The sequence below is a fragment of the Tachypleus tridentatus genome, chromosome 1 (genome assembly GCF_004210375.1).
Source record: "Tachypleus tridentatus isolate NWPU-2018 chromosome 1, ASM421037v1, whole genome shotgun sequence".
Classification (NCBI taxonomy): domain Eukaryota; kingdom Metazoa; phylum Arthropoda; class Merostomata; order Xiphosura; family Limulidae; genus Tachypleus; species Tachypleus tridentatus.
Genome location: NC_134825.1, coordinates 1,376,508 through 1,395,448, shown reverse-complemented (window position 1 = coordinate 1,395,448; position 18,941 = coordinate 1,376,508). Strand labels below are relative to the sequence as shown.

At 35.1% G+C, this 18,941-nt stretch overlaps 1 protein-coding gene across 1 annotated transcript; it reads left to right on the top strand.

Moving 5' to 3' along the window:
- Positions 1 to 2,451: 2,451 nt before the first annotated feature.
- Positions 2,452 to 10,592, top strand: LOC143222933 (F-box only protein 47-like). The gene is made up of 5 exons (XM_076450195.1): positions 2,452 to 2,469; positions 2,892 to 2,931; positions 8,684 to 8,842; positions 9,334 to 9,476; positions 10,329 to 10,592. Exons 1-5 carry the CDS (start codon positions 2,452 to 2,454, stop codon positions 10,548 to 10,550), a joined length of 582 nt encoding a protein of 193 aa, XP_076306310.1. The 3' UTR covers positions 10,551 to 10,592.
- Positions 10,593 to 18,941: the final 8,349 nt, after the last annotated feature.

Sequence of the window (18,941 nt, the reverse complement as noted above, 5' to 3'; positions counted from 1 at the left end):
TTAAAAATTAGTGTTTTATTCCGGCTTATCAGTACTTATAATAAAAGGTCATGTGTATTAAAATTAAAAATTAGTGTTATCTTCTGGCTTATCAGTAGTTATAATAAAAGGTCATGTCTATTAAAATTAAAAATTAGTGTTATCTTCTGGCTTATCAGTACTTATAATAAAGGTCACGTGTATTAAAATTAAAAATTAGTGTTATCTTCCGGCTTATCAGTACTTATAATAAAAGGTCATGTGTATTAAAATTAAAAATTAGTGTTTTATTCCGGCTTATCAGTACTTATAATAAAAGGTCATGTGTATTAAAATTAAAAATTAGTGTTATCTTCAGGCTTATCAGTACTTATAATAAAATATCCAGTGTATTGATATTAACCGTGGTATTACCTTCTGCTCCGCTAGTGCTTGTTATAAGATGCTCAGTTCATTAAAATTGAATGTAACAATAGGTAGATAAACAAAGATTTATAAGGAAGAGTTTTATTTATCGTGGAACATACTACATGCCTACTTATTAGTAAATTTATGTCTCCTCAATTCAACTAGAATTAAATATTTATCCTCTGTTTCCAGGACTTCTAATGAAAAGGTCAACCTGCTTGTACCCAACAAAAGAGAGACTTCGTATTATTATTGACTTTATCCAGACGGTAACTTTTAGTTTGTATGTATTTCACGTTGTGATTATGTAATAACGAAATGTGTATAACAATTTACGTTGGTCAAGAATTTTATTTTAAATGACTGTGATTGTACATACAGTGTAAACAGTTCTGATATGTTATAAAAATCTGTCATGTGTAATTTTGTTAGAAAGTTTTAGAAACTGTGATAATTGTATTTCATAATTCCAAAGAATAATAATTATGGCAATATGACGTTTTATAGGAATCTCGTAATGTGACGGTTGCGGGTTCGAATCCCTGTCTCTAATTTAGCAGTGTAAGACTAGAGGGAAGGCGGCTAGTTAGTCGCACCAAAGGTGCTCGCCCTTTCAGCCGTGGGGACGTTATAATGTGACAGTCAATCCCACTATTCGTTGGTAAAAGAGTAGCCCAAGAGTTGGCAGTGGGTGGTGATGACTAGCTGTCTTCCCTTTAGTCTTGCAAATTAGGGACGGGTAGAGCAGATAGCCTTTGAATCGCTTTGCGCGAAATTCAAAACAAACAAACAATACTTGGTCTTATTGTTTCCAAACCACAAGTGGTATCCGATGTTGGTGACTGAACAAACTTTATTAAGATCTTGGATCAATGTGCTTCTACATCAAAGTTTTAAGAACACGTTGCCGCAAGATGACATCAGTGAATTTCATTTTAGCTAGATGAATGCTTACCATTACGACTCGTCAATGTTGGCGATAAATGTCTTCATGTTAAGCATTTATATTAATGTGCTCTTAAAGACAAGTGATAGCGCACTTCTGTAGGGAGACTTAAAAGATACACACTTCGATTAAATGTTAAGTAATATTGAGGAACCAACCTCATCGAGAAATTAATATATATATAGATAGGCATGTTTAAATTCGCTGCTTATAGTTAGCTAGAGATTAAGCAAGTTGAAAGCCGTTTTCGGAAGTAGAAGGAAGTCTATAGAGAGTCAACCAAATCTTTCAGTGATTACGTATTAGATAAGTGACGTAACAAGTTAATTCATAGTTCAACGGAGTCCGGCAATTTCTTTTGTCCTTCTCTCTCAGCTCGAACAACTTGCTGTGAATTCCAAGTTCCAGAGCTCCTGGTTGAGGTGTTGTGGTCGCCTCATACATACAGTTATTGCAGGATGGGACGAAAGTGAATGTCACGTAGTCTACAGCTTCCTACAGTCGTTCAGGCAGATGACGAAACACGTCCACAGTGTTCTGCGAACATCTCCTGGTGAATATGCTGCCTTTATTATTTCGTACAAACCTATATAGCTTAGTGAGGAAATCTTTGAACTTAGAATAATATAAATATTTCAATGAAAATATTTTAAATGTTTGGAGAAACTTCTTATGACTGTCAGTTTTCTGCTACAACATTACTGGATACGTTATTTTTATTCTTTGTATTACAGGTTCCATGTTGGTAGAAGAACAATTCATAAGGCAGTACTATCGCTCTATCTACCTAGATTTTAGCCTCACACCCAGAGATAAAGCATTCTGGTTGACAAGAATACTGAAACCCTGGCCATTTGTTCATCAGGCTAAACTATTGTGTTTGCTGTATGGTCCAGCAAGAAATGGTAAATATTTGAGATACCCTTGCCATTTGTTCGTCAGACCAAGTTCTTGTTTCTACTGTATGGACCAGCAAGAAATGGTAAGTGTATGAGGTACCCTTTCCACTTGTTCATCAGATTAAATTCTTGTATCTGCTGTATGGACCAGCAAGATATGGTAAGTATTCGAGGTACCCTTTTTACTTGTTCTTGAGACTAAGTTCTTATGTCTACTGTATGGACCAGCAAGAAATGGTAAGTGTATGAGGTACCCTTTCCACTTGTTCATCAGATTAAATTCTTGTATCTGCTGTATGGACCAGCAACAAACGATAAGTGTTCGAGGTACCCTTGCCACTTGTTCATCATACTAAGTTATTGTGTCTGCTGTATGGATCAGCAAGAAATGGTAAGTATTTGAGGTACCCTTGCCACTTGTTCATCAAACTAAATTCTTGTATTTGTTGTATGGACCAGCAAGATATGGTAAGTATTCGAGGTACCCTTTTTACTTGTTCTTGAGACTAAGTTCTTATGTCTACTGTATGGACCAGCAAGAATTGGTAAGTATTCGAGGTATCCTTTTTACTTGTTCATCAGACTAAGTTCTTATGTCTACTGTATGGACCAGCAAGAATTGGTAAGTATTCGAGGTATCCTTTTTACTTGTTCATCAGACTAAGTTCTTATGTCTGCTGGATGGACCAGCAAGAATTGGTAAGTATTCGAGGTACTCTGACTACTTGTTCATCAGGTAAACTATTGTGTCTGCTCTATGGACCAGTAAAAATGATAATTTGAAATAATTTACAAGCTGATCCATGATGTTACATAAAATAATAAGACCAGACATAAAGTGAAGTGAAAGATGAACAATTTTTGTGAAAACACTGAGCATGAACAGAGTTTGTGTACTTGATTTAAAGTAAGACAGACTAAATTTTACTAAATGTTTTGACCTGATTTTTGTCAAAGATTGTGTTGAATTTAGTTAAGCTGGAGCATAATTTTTGACAAAAATCAGGTCATAGAATTCAGTAAAATTTATTTTGTCTTATTATAACACAAGTACACAAATTCTGTTCATGCTCAGTTGCATCAATCTAATTATAAATAGATGATAAACAGTGTATTTATGATGAACTATGAATATTACTGATTATTGTAATTGTAAGTTGACAAGAAACATTGTATTTATGAAGATCTATGAATGTGACTGGTCATTATAATTACAACTTGCTGAGTCTGTAATTTTTAGATTTTATCTCAACAGCCATTCAAGAACACTGTTGAATGATGAGAATGGCTGGAATTTTATAAATGTGGTCATAAATTAAACTATGGAGTGTGCTAAGCAGCAGCATTTTTCTAACTCTGATATTTCTAATGTTCGGTCAGTATGGTAAACAGAGGTCACATTCATCTTTAGGAGGAATCTCTCACATACAGGGTGTTCAGAAAGTCACTGTGCACTTTTATTAACATACATGTTTCAATAAAGAATACAGGAGGTAAATATGAATGACAATTATAAACAATGTTGAAAGTAACCTTCATTAGCATTAATACAGGCTTGGATCCATCTTATTTTGTTTCTAAACACCGCTATCAGTTGCTGGCTTGAAATAGACTGAATGAATGTTGTTATCGCTGTTTTCAAAACTGCACAGTGACTTTCCGAACACCCTGTATATTGCTGTTTTCAGCCCATCATATTTACCATCAGCCATGCCAAACTGAAACAAGAGAGAAAAGATCATTGGAGAGCTTGCTCTGTGCAGATAAACACACTAACCACTAGCCATGCTTGGAGTAAAGAGTAAAGACAAAACTTTGATAGCTTCCTCTGTGCAGATAAACACAGTAACCACTAGCCATGCTTGGAGTAAAGAGTAAAGACAAAACTTTGATAGCTTCCTCTGTGCAGATAAACACAGTAACCACTAGCCATGCTTGGAGTAAAGAGTAAAGACAAAACTTTGATAGCTTGCTCTGTACAGATAAACACAGTAACCACTAGCCATGCTTGGAGTAAAGAGTAAAGACAAAACTTTGATGGCTTGCTCTGTGCAGATAAACACACTAACCACTAGCCATGCTTGGAGTAAAGAGTAAAGACAAAACTTTGATAGCTTGCTCTGTGCAGATAAACACACTAACCACTAGCCATGCTTGGAGTAAAGAGTAAAGACAAAACTTTGATAGCTTCCTCTGTGCAGATAAACACAGTAACCACTAGCCATGCTTGGAGTAAAGAGTAAAGACAAAACTTTGATAGCTTGCTCTGTGCAGATAAACACACTAACCACTAGCCATGCTTGGAGTAAAGAGTAAAGACAAAACTTTGATAGCTTGCTCTGTGCAGATAAACACACTATAGCCATGCTTGGAGCCTTTGATGCTTGCTCTGTGCAGATAAACACACTAAACTAGAGTTGAAAGAGTAAAAAAAAACTTTGATAGCTTGCTCTGTACAGACAAACACACTATCCACTAGCCATGCTTGGAGTAAAGAGTAAAGACAAAACTTTGATAGCTTGCTCTGTACAGACAAACACACTATCCACTAGCCATGCTTGGAGTAAAGAGTAAAGACAAAACTTTGATAGCTTGCTCTGTACAGATAAACACACTATCCACTAGCCATGCTTGGAGTAAAGAGTAAAGACAAAACTTTGATAGCTTGCTCTGTACAGACAAACACACTAACCACTAGCCATGCTTGGAGTAAAGAGTAAAGACAAAACTTTGATAGCTTGCTCTGTACAGATAAACACATTAACCACTAGCCATGCTTGGAGTAAAGAGTAAAGACAAAACTTTGAAAGCTTGCTATTTACAGGCCAACACACTAACAACTGGCCTTGAGTCTGTTCTACAACCCACACACTAAACACTGGCCTTGAGTGCTTTCTGTAATCCACACACTTAGTACTGGTCATGGATGAAGTAGGAAAGAAAACCTCTTAAAGTGATTGCTTTCCACAGCACAGCACACTAACCATTGGGTATGCTGGACACAAGGAATTCTTGCACAGATTACCATTTCCCACCTAACACTCTAATCTTGACACAAAGTGGAAATAAAACTATTTCAGAGCTTTCTGTCCACAACAATACATTCTGATCACTGGTACAAGAAAGAAAAATATACTCTTTCAGAGCATGCTGCTTATAGTAGAACATGCTAAACATTTACTCTTTCAGAGCATGCTGCTTATAGTAGAACATGCTAAACATATAATCTTTCAGAGCATGCTGCTTATAGTAGAACATGCTAAACATATACTCTTTCAGAGCATGCTGCTTATAGTAGAACATGCTAAACATATACTCTTTCAGAGCATGCTGCTTATAGTAGAACATGCTAAACATTTACTCTTTCAGAGCATGCTGCTTATAGTAGAACATGCTAAACATTTACCTTTTGATGCAAAGAGTAATATAAAAGATAAGCTTTAACACAGCTTGCTGTCTGTAACCTTACACACAAAGTGCTGACTGTAACCTTACACACAAAGTGCTGACTGTAACCTTACACACAAAGTGCTGTCTGTAACCTTACACACAAAGATAAGCTTTAACACAGCTTGCTGTCTGTAACCATACACACAAAGTGCTGTCTGTAACCTTACACACAAAGTGCTGTCTGTAACCTTACACACAAGGTGTCTGTAACTGTGCTGTCTTACACACAAAGTGCTGACTGTAACCTTACACACAAAGTGCTGTCTGTAACCATACACACAAAGTGCTGTCTGTAACCTTACACACAAAGTGCTGTCTGTAACCATACACACAAAGTGCTGTCTGTAACCATACATGCTAACCTTAACCATACACACAAAGTGCTGACTGTAACCTTACACACAAAGTGCTGACTGTAACCTTACACACAAAGTGCTGTCCATAACCTTACACACAAAGTGCTGTCTGTAACCATACACACAAAGTGCTGTCTGTAACCATACACACAAAGTGCTGTCTGTAACCTTACACACAAAGTGCTGTCTGTAACCATACATGCTAACCTTAACCATACACACCAAGTGCTGACTGTAACCTTACACACAAAGTGCTGACTGTAACCTTACACACAAAGTGCTGTCCATAACCTTACACACAAAGTGCTGACTGTAACCTTACACACAAAGTGCTGACTGTAACCTTACACACAAAGTGCTGTCCATAACCTTACACACAAAGTGCTGACTGTAACCTTACACACAAAGTGCTGACTGTAACCTTACACACATACACACAAAGACTGTAACCTTACACACAAAGTGTCTGTCTGTATAACCATACACACAAAGTGCTGTCTGTAACCATACACACAAAGTGCTGTCTGTAACCATACATGCTAACCTTAACCATACACACCAAGTGCTGACTGTAACCTTACACACAAAGTGCTGACTGTAACCTTACACACAAAGTGCTGTCCATAACCTTACACACAAAGTGCTGACTGTAACCTTACACACAAAGTGCTGACTGTAACCTTACACACAAAGTGCTGTCCATAACCTTACACACATAGTACTGACTGTAACCTTGTAACACACACACTAAATGTGCTGACTGTAACCTTACATACTCTGTAAACACACAAAGTGCTGACTGTAACCTTACACACAAAGTGCTGTCCATAACCATACTGTCTGTAACCATACACACAAAGTGCTGTCTGTAACCTTACACACAAAGTGCTGTCTGTAACCATACACACAAAGTGCTGTCTGTAACCATACACACAAAGTGCTGTCTGTAACCTTACACACAAAGTGCTGACTGTAACCTTACACACAAAGTGCTGACTGTAACCATACACACCAAGTGCTGTCCATAACCATACACACCAAGTGCTGTCTGTAACCATACACACAAAGTGCTGTCCATAACCATACACACCAAGTGCTGTCTGTAACCATACACACCAAGTGCTGGCTATAACCATACCTTCTGACCATAAACATAGTACTATGTGCTGACCATAACCATACACATTAAGTGCTGGCTATAACCATACCTTCTGACCATAAACATAGTACTATGTGCTGACCATAACCATACCTTCTGACCATAAACATAGTACTATGTGCTGACCATAACCATACACATTAAGTGCTGACTGTAACCACACACACTAAATGCTGACCATAATCATAAATGTCAAGTGCTGTCCATAACCATACATTATCTCTGTAAACATACAAAGTGTTATCCATAACCATACACACTAAGTGCTATCTGTATCCATACACACTAACTGTTGACCATGCTCTACCTAAAAAGAAGAAAAGAGAAGTACTTGCAGAACATTCTGTTAATAGCCAGACATGCCTGCCCTAAAGAGAAAAGATAAAATTAGCAGTGCTTGCTGATTTCAGCCAAGCACACTGAATACTCCCACACCCGCTTGAAAGAGAGAAAATTATTGCATAGTTTACTAATAATGACTTTGAAATGCCTAGTTTATTTCTACATTTCTTTAGCTCATGTAGGAAACTGTAAAAAATATTCTATCAATTGTCTAAATGTTCTTTTAATGTCTTACATTTGTCTGTATGTAACACTGCACAACAATTTTTTTTGAAAAGTTTTGCTTCCTGTAAAGTTTTTGCTGATTGTGACATGTACCTGGTGGGTATGCATAAATATAGTTTTGGTTTTGCTTCATCACGTAGGAACTCTGAGAAATAGACAGTTAACTGTTTACTGGCAATAACATATTTAATTGCGTTTATGTTTCTAATACGCTATTAAGTTCAACATAATTAAAAGTGTTTTGCTCCTGATGTTCATTTGTATTCAATGTCTGGTGCATCATGTTGCAGTGTTCAACAGTTGTTAGCAAGCATTGACGGATTCCAGTTGCTCTGATATCGTTTGTAGCAATGTCCTGGTGAAAACTTGAAGATTTTGATGAAACGGTATGTGATGGGCAAATTTGAATGTGATTTTTGTGATTAGCAGCCAAAGATCTATAAGGAACATCCAACAGTGTTCAGGGAACAAAATCTTTGTTGTGCAGTGTTATTCTAATAATATTTTTAATGCTCATCGTATTCCTTGATTTATCAAATTTATTGTGGATTTGTGTTTCTGCCCCTGTAACATGGGGTAGTGAACCTTTCAAGTATGCATATTAAGTATTTAGTAATGTTGACTACGTGAACTGTTGTGTGTGAGCGCTGTACTGTTGTGAAAATGTAGTTTAAAATTAAACATGATGTTGCAATAAAGCTGTTAATTACTTATGTTATTTTTATTAAGGTAAAGGCTTTAATTAATCACTATATTCTGAACCAAAGGTTTTAAAGCCTACAGGTGTGGTGTTGAGACATGATACAGGGCTCTTATTTATCCAACTTCTTATTAGGAATTATGCTTACTGATATTCATACATTTCCATATGAAATCTTTAGTTGTGTTAAAAGTTATTATTTATCATATTTACCATTAGATGAACCACAGTGGTGGGAACTCTCAGACTATCTACCGGCCAATCAGAATGAAGCTAAAGTTGATCTGTTGGAGCTTGCCCAAGCAATAAAGCTGTTACAGAGATATAGCAAAGACTGGAGTGATGACGACATTATATCAGTTTTAGAGGAATTGACAGGTAAATGAATGTGTTGTTGTGTTTGATTCTGCTTATGTTGTTTGAAATTCACATTAATGTTATTTACACAAATAGAAGATGGACAAGTGAGTCACAATGTTACAACTAAACTATGTTTATAGAAGATGGACAAGTGAGTCACAATGTTACAACTAAACTATGTTTATAGAAGATGGACAAGTGAGTCACAATGTTACAACTAAACTATGTTTATAGAAGATGGACAAGTGAGTCACAATGTTACAACTAAACTATGTTTATAGAAGATGGACAAGTGAGTCACAATGTTACAACTAAACTATGTTTATACTTATTACCTTGATTTCAGTGAAAAGTGTAATTATGTGTTGTTGAGTCAAATATAAAATACAATTCTATTCTTTTATCAAAGACTTTCAACAAAAGAATATGACTTGTTGCAAGTTAGCATATGAAAGTGTTTATTTCTCCCGACATTAACAAACATGATAAAAATAATTAATATTTTACAGATATCCCAGAAGAGTGGTTATATGAAAATGTGGCAACCTTATACTTGCTCTGTGGAGAACCAGTTACAGTTATGATGATGGGAAACAAGCTTTTGAATGGCAAGATAACAGAACTAACTAATTTGGTGGCCCACTTAGCACTGGTAAGTTAGTTCTTACAGTTCATTAAATTAAAATACAAAAATGTACAATGAGATCTGTAGCAAATGTACATACAGTATAACATAATTTGAGTGTTATGAGATGGAGCAGTAAGAAAAGTTTATTGAAATCTTACCTCTGTTAACATCATGATATTGTAGCAGTGAGAAACGTTCCATTACTTTTAACGTCATGGGATGGTAGGAGAAGGAAACATTGACTTTAAATTTGTGTTTTTCAATGTTGTGAGATAGTAACAGGTAATGCATTGAAACAGTTTCAATGTTTGAGATTGTAGCATAGGGAAAACTATTATTGGGAAATCACACCTTCGTTAGTGTCATAAGTTGCTGGTAGGAATAAAGACAGTGTCTCGAAATTGTACATGTATCACTTTCAATGTCATGGGGTAGCTATACAGGAAAAGAGAATGTTGGAAAGTTTTCCTATGTTACTGTCAATGTTATGAGTAGGTAACAGAGTTAAAGATGATGTGTTGACATTGTAGCTCTGTTTTTAATGTCACGAGACAGTAGCAGAAAGATGCATGTTATGGTGAAATCGTGTCTCTATTTTGTAATGTCTTATTTTATGTAAAATCAGAAATATGAATTTAGTTCAACAAAATGTATTTATATTTTACAGTTTATTAATCATAAGCCATAATTATATGTCATTTTTTTTTAAAATTTGCTTCCAGTATCAAAATCAGATAATTAAGCAAAATCTACCAATCTTTGAAAACTTTGTTATTGTTTTTATATAACTTATGATGTCAGAAAAACACAGGGGTTCAGTAAGTATTGACAGAAAGTAGAGTAAGATTATTGGTTAAATAGTTTATTTCTTGACAGGTTTGCCAGAAACACCACTCCAGCATGAACTGGTTAATGGACCTTCTGGATAAAGTTTGTGAAGTTACAGATAATGGGTGTGATAAACAGAAGTTCATTGAATTAATTCCTACTGCTTTTCATGATGTCACACTAGATCTATATGAAGTCGCTGACTTAGGTAATATTGGTATAAAATATGAAAGTTATGAACAATATTTTGTTATAAAAACTTGTTCATAAACCAACGAAGCTGAAGGAAGTAAAGATATTTTGTATTGTGATATGCTGATATAGTAAAACTTAGGTTCTACACAAGGAATTTTCACAACCATTATAATATGATGATAGAGTTGAACATCTCTACTTGTATCTTTAACAATAGAATGTTTACTACATCTCTGTAATTAAAAACAATGGTACATACTGGTCTACAGCAATAAAGTAGTTCAAGATATACTAAATTTCTATTTGTTATTAGTAGACATTAGAAAGTTCTTGCATACTATAAAACAGACTTTGTGATATACAGTAAAATGTAGTATTCACAAACTGTAAGACAGTGAAAGTTAATAATGTGCAAAATTCGTTAATATAAGACAGTGTAACTTAGTGACATCCAACATTTTTGTAACACAGTTCAGTTTAGTGATGCAAAGTATTAATCACAGTAAAACAGTAGGTCTTAATGATAATTTTTGTAAAACACTAGAATTTCGTGACATGCAAAATTCTCTGATTGTAAGACAATGGACCTTAGTGAAATGAAGTGTTCATTTACTATAAGACAGTGGCTGGGCTTCCACTAGAAAAATAACTCTCTTAGCCACTGTGGCTAAACAAAGTAATTTTCTTTGTTTATTAGTTTAGCCACAATTTTAGCTCACCAAAAACTGTGTGGTGCATGACTTTTATGACTTTTAATATGCATCAATTTCATCCAGTAAAAAATAATTGTAATTATGTGAAAATCTACAAGACATTACGTTTTGTACGTTTTATTCCCCAGCAATCTTCCCCCAAAAAAAAACAAACAAACAAAATAAACATGATAAAGAGGAAAATAGAGATACATTTCTCAAAATAACACAGAAACAAAAAAATGACTTAAAACTAGAATACGGTAGCATGACTAGTAAGTAGATAAATCCAATGGCAGCTCTTCAGCCAAATCATTCTCAATAGATGTGGTAGAAGTCGACACCTGAGATTCCGAAGCACATTTCTTCAACAGGGAATGGTACCCACGTCTGTCTTTGTGAGTGACCCAGTATCTGAATGCAGAGTCGAAGTTAAAATGATCTAAAGGTTTGGACTCCATGGATAAGTTCAGTAACATTTCTGTCTTATCCACAGACAGACTGCTTCTTCGTCTGTTTTGATGCTGTTGTACCTGCTAATTCCCCTCTCACAGTCAACAGAGGTAAGTGGAATCATTAATCCAACTGCTACAAGCTGAGACAGATTTGGAAAAGTTTGACGTATCTGGTGGATGTATTCTTTGTAGAAGCTCTTCACGTTTCTGTTTTTGTGAGCATCCTGTTCCATTATGTTCCTTAGTAGCAGCCATTCAGTCAGTGCCTCATCCTCATTGATGAAAGAAGTGCTGGATGAGTTTCTTCAGATCATCCTCATCAGATACTACTCTGCTGGGACATGGGCTAAATATTGAAAAAAATGACATGATGTTAGTGTCTGGGAATGCTACTTGTAGTCTTGTGACCACCTCTTCAACAAATGACTCAGCAGCTGATCTGTACTTTTCACATTGTTTATCAATATCTTTGATGTCATGGCCTCTGTAAGAAGTGTAACCACTGGCATCAGGAGCTTGTGGGAGTTCCTTTAGTGCAGTCTGTGTGTAAGGACTAGGGATGTGCACCAGCAACTGAATTGACAGAATTGACCCATCAATAATTGCTTTAGCCTGATCATAAGATAAATCAGCTCTCTGTAGAGGTGTTGACAAAAGTCCAAGAACGTCAACAGCGTCAGCCAAAAAATGTGTCATCATAACATTTGCTGGACTAGACCATGTAGCAAGGCTTGGCCTGGAGTACCACGTTCCATTGCTACGACCTACAGGCAGCTTATCACAGATGCAATACAGTTGACTAGTGCTTGGACAGAATCATTAAAAGAGAGCCATGTGTGAAGAACACTTGCTTGATTTTGTTGCCTTTCTCTCCATGCAATGCTTTGCTCTCTTCCAGTACCCGACACAACTTGGGAGAATATTTCAGGCTTTTAGCAAACTGGTTCAAAACTGAAATGTACTTCACAAGGTATGGCACCTGGTTTGCTGCCTTTTCATCAGCCAACTGTAATCTGTGTGCCAGACAATGACTTGTTATTATCCAGGGGCATTCCTCCTTAAATTTTGTAGCAACACCTATTTTTATTCCCACCATGACATTTGCACAATCAGTTGCAAGTCCAACCAAGTCAACATCAAACAGTCCTCGATCTGCCATGACTGAGTGCATTGTGTTGTAGATAGAATCAGCCCCAATTTTGGTCAGCTCACACACAGCAAGGAATCGACAGTGGATTATAGTTTATATGCAAAAACGGCTCGTTTGGGTTGAGAAAATATTTTACATAGAAGAGCGAACAACGTTTCGACCTTCTTCGGTCATCGTCAGGTTCACAAAGAAAGAGGTAACTGACCGGAAGCTGACCACATGTTTGAAAGGGGTTGTGTAACTGTGTGTCGAAATGTAGAGGGCGGTGTTAGATGTTTGAATATATAATTTTATTTATTTTATTATATTAATATAGGTATAAAGGCGTTCCTTTATATTGATTTATTTTGGGTTTACGTTGTTGTATAAGTAAGGCTTCTTTAATTTTGCGTTTGTTTATGTTTGTTTCTTTATTTAGTATTTGAGTGTTTTCTATGGTTATGTTGTGTTTATTTGACTTGCAGTGTTCGAAAACGTGTGAAGGTGACTTTTTATGTTCTTTGAATCTGGTTTCCATTTTTCTACTTGTTTCTCTAATATAGAACTCGTGGCGGTTATCACATTGTATTTTATAAATAATGTTGGTGTGGTGTTTGTCGGTGTAGTTTTTACATAGTATAGACCTCAGTTTTGTGCCGGGTTTTTGAATAAATTTGGTATTAACTGGAATGTCATATTTTGTTACTAATTTTGCCAAATGTTGGTTATTTGTTTGCTGATGTCAGGAATATATGGTATACAGCAGTATATGGTTTCGTGGTTTTTGATTCGTGAGCTGTATTTACTTTAGTTGGTTGATTTTGCTTTCTGTGTAGGTGTGTGCGTATAATGTTTTCTACGGTTTGTGGAGGATACTTATTGATGTTGATGAAGTATTGTTTTATTTTGTCTAATTCATCGTTAATTTTATCTGGTGAGCATAGTTTTATGGCTGTGTTTATTTGGTTTCTTAGTATGTTGAGTTTTTGTTTTGTTTCATGTGCTGAGTCCCAAGGAATGTATAGTCCAGTATGGGTGATTTTTCGGTGGATTTCTGTTTTGAATTGTGTGTCAGTTCTTGTAATTTTGAGGTTAAGAAATGATATTTGATTGCTTTCTTCCTGTTCACATGTGAAGTTAATGTTGGGATGTATGGAGTTAATGTGATTGAAAAAATTAAGTATGTGTTCTGTAGATTTGAATCCCGCAACCGTGTCATCTACATATCTGTACCAGTATAGTGGTGGATGTAATGCTGTGTTAATTGCTTGTGTTTCAACTTGTGTCATAAAAATATTGGCTAGGACTGGTGATACTGGGTTGCCCATGCTTAGGCCATTTGTTTGTATATAGTTTTGGTTGTTGAACATGAAGTTTGTCTTTATCGTGGTGAATTCTATGAGGGTTGCTAACTGGTTACTGGGAATTTCTATAGTTGGGTTAGGGTCTCGGATATAGAGTTCTAAGGCTATCTTGCAGGCTTCAGTGGTTGGAACTTCTGTAAATAGGGATGTAACATCGAAACTGGCCATTAAGGCTTTATGATTAAGTTGATTTAGATTAGACTTGAAATTAAAAGAGTCTTTGATGAATGAGCTGGCTGATGTTACATATTTGGAGAATGCCCATGCTATGTATTTACCAAGATTGTAATTAAACGATTCATATGTGGACATTATTGGTCGTAATGGACAATCTGGTTTATGAGGTTTGGGGATACCGTATATTTGCGGTGTGCGTGAGTCGGTTTTACGTAGGTAGGAATAAAGTGTTTGTGAAATTGTGTTGGCTTTTTTCACTTGTAGTAGTAATTTGTTCAGTTGTGTCTTGTGTGTCTTTGTTGGATTTGTGTTTATTTGTTTAAATTTGTTCGTGTCTGATAGGATGTTATTCATTTTTGGATGTATTCATTCGTGTTCATTATGACTATAGCGTTACCTTTATCTGCTTTTAGAATTTTATGTTTTTGTCTTGTTTTAGGTTTTTAATGGAATTAATGTCTCTTTTTGTAAGGTTGTTTTTTAGTTTTCTGTTTTGTGAAATTATGTTGATGGTTTTGTGAGAAAATTCTTTGAAAAAATCGTTTAAGATGTTGTTTTTAGGTGTTTCTGGAAAATATAAATTTGTAATTTTACCTGGGAAGTTTAGCTGTTGGATGTCAATAAAATTATCTAAGTTGTCTTCTTTCTGTTGGTTGTGTTTGGTTGTTTCCTTGTTTTTCTTCTCTGTAGAAAGTATCACAAGTCTCCTGGCTAGGTCTTCTAAACATGTTTTGATTTCTATGGTTGGAATGTACCTAGGTGCTATTGCGAAGTTGAGTCCTTTGTTAAGTAGTTGTTTCTCGTCTGTGTTTAATTGACGGTCGGATCTGTTAATTATGAGGTTAGTCAACGGTTTGTCGTTTTGGTGTCTTTTCTGTTGTTTGCATCTTAGTTTTTCTAGTTTTTTGTTGTGGCAGATCTTTTTGTCTCTGTCGTTCTCAGTATTGATTTGGTTTATGTTTCGTTGTATAAGTCCGTAAATCTCTGGTTTAATGCAGCATGCCAGTTGATGGTCTAGGTTCATTTTTTGTTTTTGTAAGTCATGTAGTTCTTCTTCTGTAAATGAATAACATCCTATCAGACACGAACAAATTTAAACAAATAAACACAAATCCAACAAAGACACACGAGACACAACTGAACAAATTACTACTACAAATGAAAAAAGCCAACACAATTTCACAAACACTTTATTCCTACCTACGTAAAACCGACTCACGCACACCGCAAATATACGGTATCCTCAAACCTCATAAACCAGATTGTCCATTACGACCAATAATGTCCACATATGAATCGTTTAATTACAATCTTGGTAAATACATAGCATGGGCATTCTCCAAATATGTAACATCAGCCAGCTCATTCATCAAAGACTCTTTTAATTTCAAGTCTAATCTAAATCAACTTAATCATAAAGCCTTAATGGCCAGTTTCGATGTTACATCCCTATTTACAGAAGTTCCAACCACTGAAGCCTGCAAGATAGCCTTAGAACTCTATATCCGAGACCCTAACCCAACTATAGAAATTCCCAGTAACCAGTTAGCAACCCTCATAGAATTCACCACGATAAAGACAAACTTCATGTTCAACAACCAAAACTATATACAAACAAATGGCCTAAGCATGGGCAACCCAGTATCACCAGTCCTAGCCAATATTTTTATGACACAAGTTGAAACACAAGCAATTAACACAGCATTACATCCACCACTATACTGGTACAGATATGTAGATGACACGGTTGCGGGATTCAAATCTACAGAACACATACTTAATTTTTTCAATCACATTAACTCCATACATCCCAACATTAACTTCACATGTGAACAGGAAGAAAGCAATCAAATATCATTTCTTAACCTCAAAATTACAAGAACTGACACACAATTCAAAACAGAAATCCACCGAAAAATCACCCATACTGGACTATACATTCCTTGGGACTCAGCACATGAAACAAAACAAAAACTCAACATACTAAGAAACCAAATAAACACAGCCATAAAACTATGCTCACCAGATAAAATTAACGATGAGTTAGACAAAATAAAACAATACTTCATCAACATCAATAAGTTTCCTCCACAAACCGTAGAAAACATTATAAGCACACACCTACACAGAAAGCAAAATCAACCAACTAAAGTAATATAATAAAATAAATAAAATTATATATTCAAACATCTAACACCGCCCTCTACATTTCGACACACAGTTACACAACCCCTTTCAAACATGTGGTCAGCTTCCGGTCAGTTACCTCTTTCTTTGTGAACCTGACGATGACCGAAGAAGGTCGAAACGTTGTTCGCTCTTCTATGTAAAATATTTTCTCAACCCAAACGAGCCGTTTTTGCATATAAATTTCTCAACAAGTGGGTTTCTCGACATCACTGAGTGGATTATAGTGTTATGTTATATTCATTTAGTGTAAGACAGTGGACTTTAGTGATATACATTATGAAGTTACTCTAAGACCATGAAAATTAGTGAAATACAGTATTCACTTACTGTAAGACAGTGGATCTTAGTGATGTACAGTATTTACTTAGTGTAAGGCAGTAAACCATAGTGTTATATAGTATTCACTTACTGTATGAGAGTAGGCATCAGTAAAATACGATATTAATTTTCTAAAAGACAGTAGATCTCAGTGATATTGAGTATTCCCTTACTGTAAGACAGTAGACCTTGGTGATATATAGTATGAATTTACTGTATGACACTAGACCTTAATGATATATAGTATTTACTTTCTGTAAGACAGTGGACTTTAGTGGTATACAATATTTATTTTCTGTATGACAATAGACCTTAGTGATGTACAATATTTAGTAACTGTAAGACAGTGGACTTTTGTGGTATACAATATTTATTTTCTGTATGACAATAGACCTTAGTGATGTACAATATTTAGTAACTGTAAGACAGTGGACTTTAGTGATATACAGTATTCAATTCCTTATGACAGTAGATTTTAATGTTATATAGTATTCTCATACTGTAAGACACTGGACCTTATTGATATACTGTATTCATTTACTGTAAGACAGTGGGTTGTAATATTAAATAGTATTCATTTAGTGGAAGACAGTGGACCTTAGATTTATACAGTATTCACTTACGGTAAGATAGTGGGCCTTAGTGATATGCAGTATTCACTTATTTAATGAGAATAGTCATTAGTGATATGCAATATTAACTTACTTTATGAGAGTAGACTTTAGTGAAATACAGTATTCACTTACGGTAAGATAGTGGGTCTTACTGATATGCAGTATTCACTTATTTAATGAGAATAGTCATTAGTGATATGCAATATTAACTTACTTTATGAGAGTAGACTAAAGTTAAATACAGTATTCACGTACGGTAAGATAGTGGGTCTTAGTGATATGTATTATTCACTTATTTAATGAGAATAGTCATTAGTGATATGCAATATTAACTTACTTTATAAGAGTAGACTAAAGTGAAATACAGTATTCACTTACTGTGTAGAGCGGAACTTTTGGCATGCAACATGTACTTAATGTTATAATGTGGACCTTAGTGGCATTTAGTATTCTCTTATTGTAGAGAGTGAAACCACTGTTTGGAGTAGAAAGATTAATGTTCTGATGAAATATGTAGTATGTTCATGCATAATACCTTTTCTCTTAGCTTTAAGTATTTGAATCTCTGTATACCTTCGCTGTAGAGCAGCACAGTTATTGTAGGATTGTTGAGAAGCAACACTGGTATTATACTCTATTACTTTAATACTTTGGAATCACTGTATTCGTTTATTGTGGTCCATTTCTGGATTAAGCCTTTTATTTACGATGTTAAAATCAAGAGTTCGATTCCTGTCAGTGGACACAGCAGAAAGGTCAACGTGGCGTGGCTTTAAGAAAAAACACATTTACACTGAATTAGTAACATTAATCTAATTACTTCGAAGAAATAGAATAATTAGATTATTTGATTCTGAAGTAATAGATTTAGTGTATTATTTTAATCTGGAGTCGTATAATGACTGTAGTATTTTATTATAAAATAATTCCTTGACTGTGAAACAGCATAATTTCTATACTTTATGGTAATTGACGGAACTTCTGTACTTCAATGTGTAATGGATAAGGTTTAGTAGAAAAACGTAATTACTTATAAATAATATTTGTTATTAACACAAATATATTATCTATTTATTTAGTAGAAGTTTACAAGAATGTTTGAAACTTTCATCTTTCTTGTTCACAAAGTGTTTTGTAAATCCTAACCTATCCAACTTTACATAGATCAAAGAAGAGAAGTGGAGTTCCGACAAATGTTGGAAGCACAGAATTCTTTTCTGTCAGGGTTACTAACTCGTGCTTACAAGAATTATATTAATGAACGGCCCAAAACTGATAGTGAAGAGTAAGTAGTGGTCCTTGAATGAACCAACAAACATGAAGCCGTGAAGTAACACTGAAAATAAAAGTCTTGAGTAACGCCAATAAAACGTATATATTTTTTATCTATTTCATCCAGAACAATATATTTTAAAGCAGAAGAAGGCTTACTATATTTTTAGAGGTATTGAGTTTTAAACACCAAAAAGGGTGTATATAGGTATATGTATAAAATTATTTAAAGAACAGATTAAAACATATATAGGA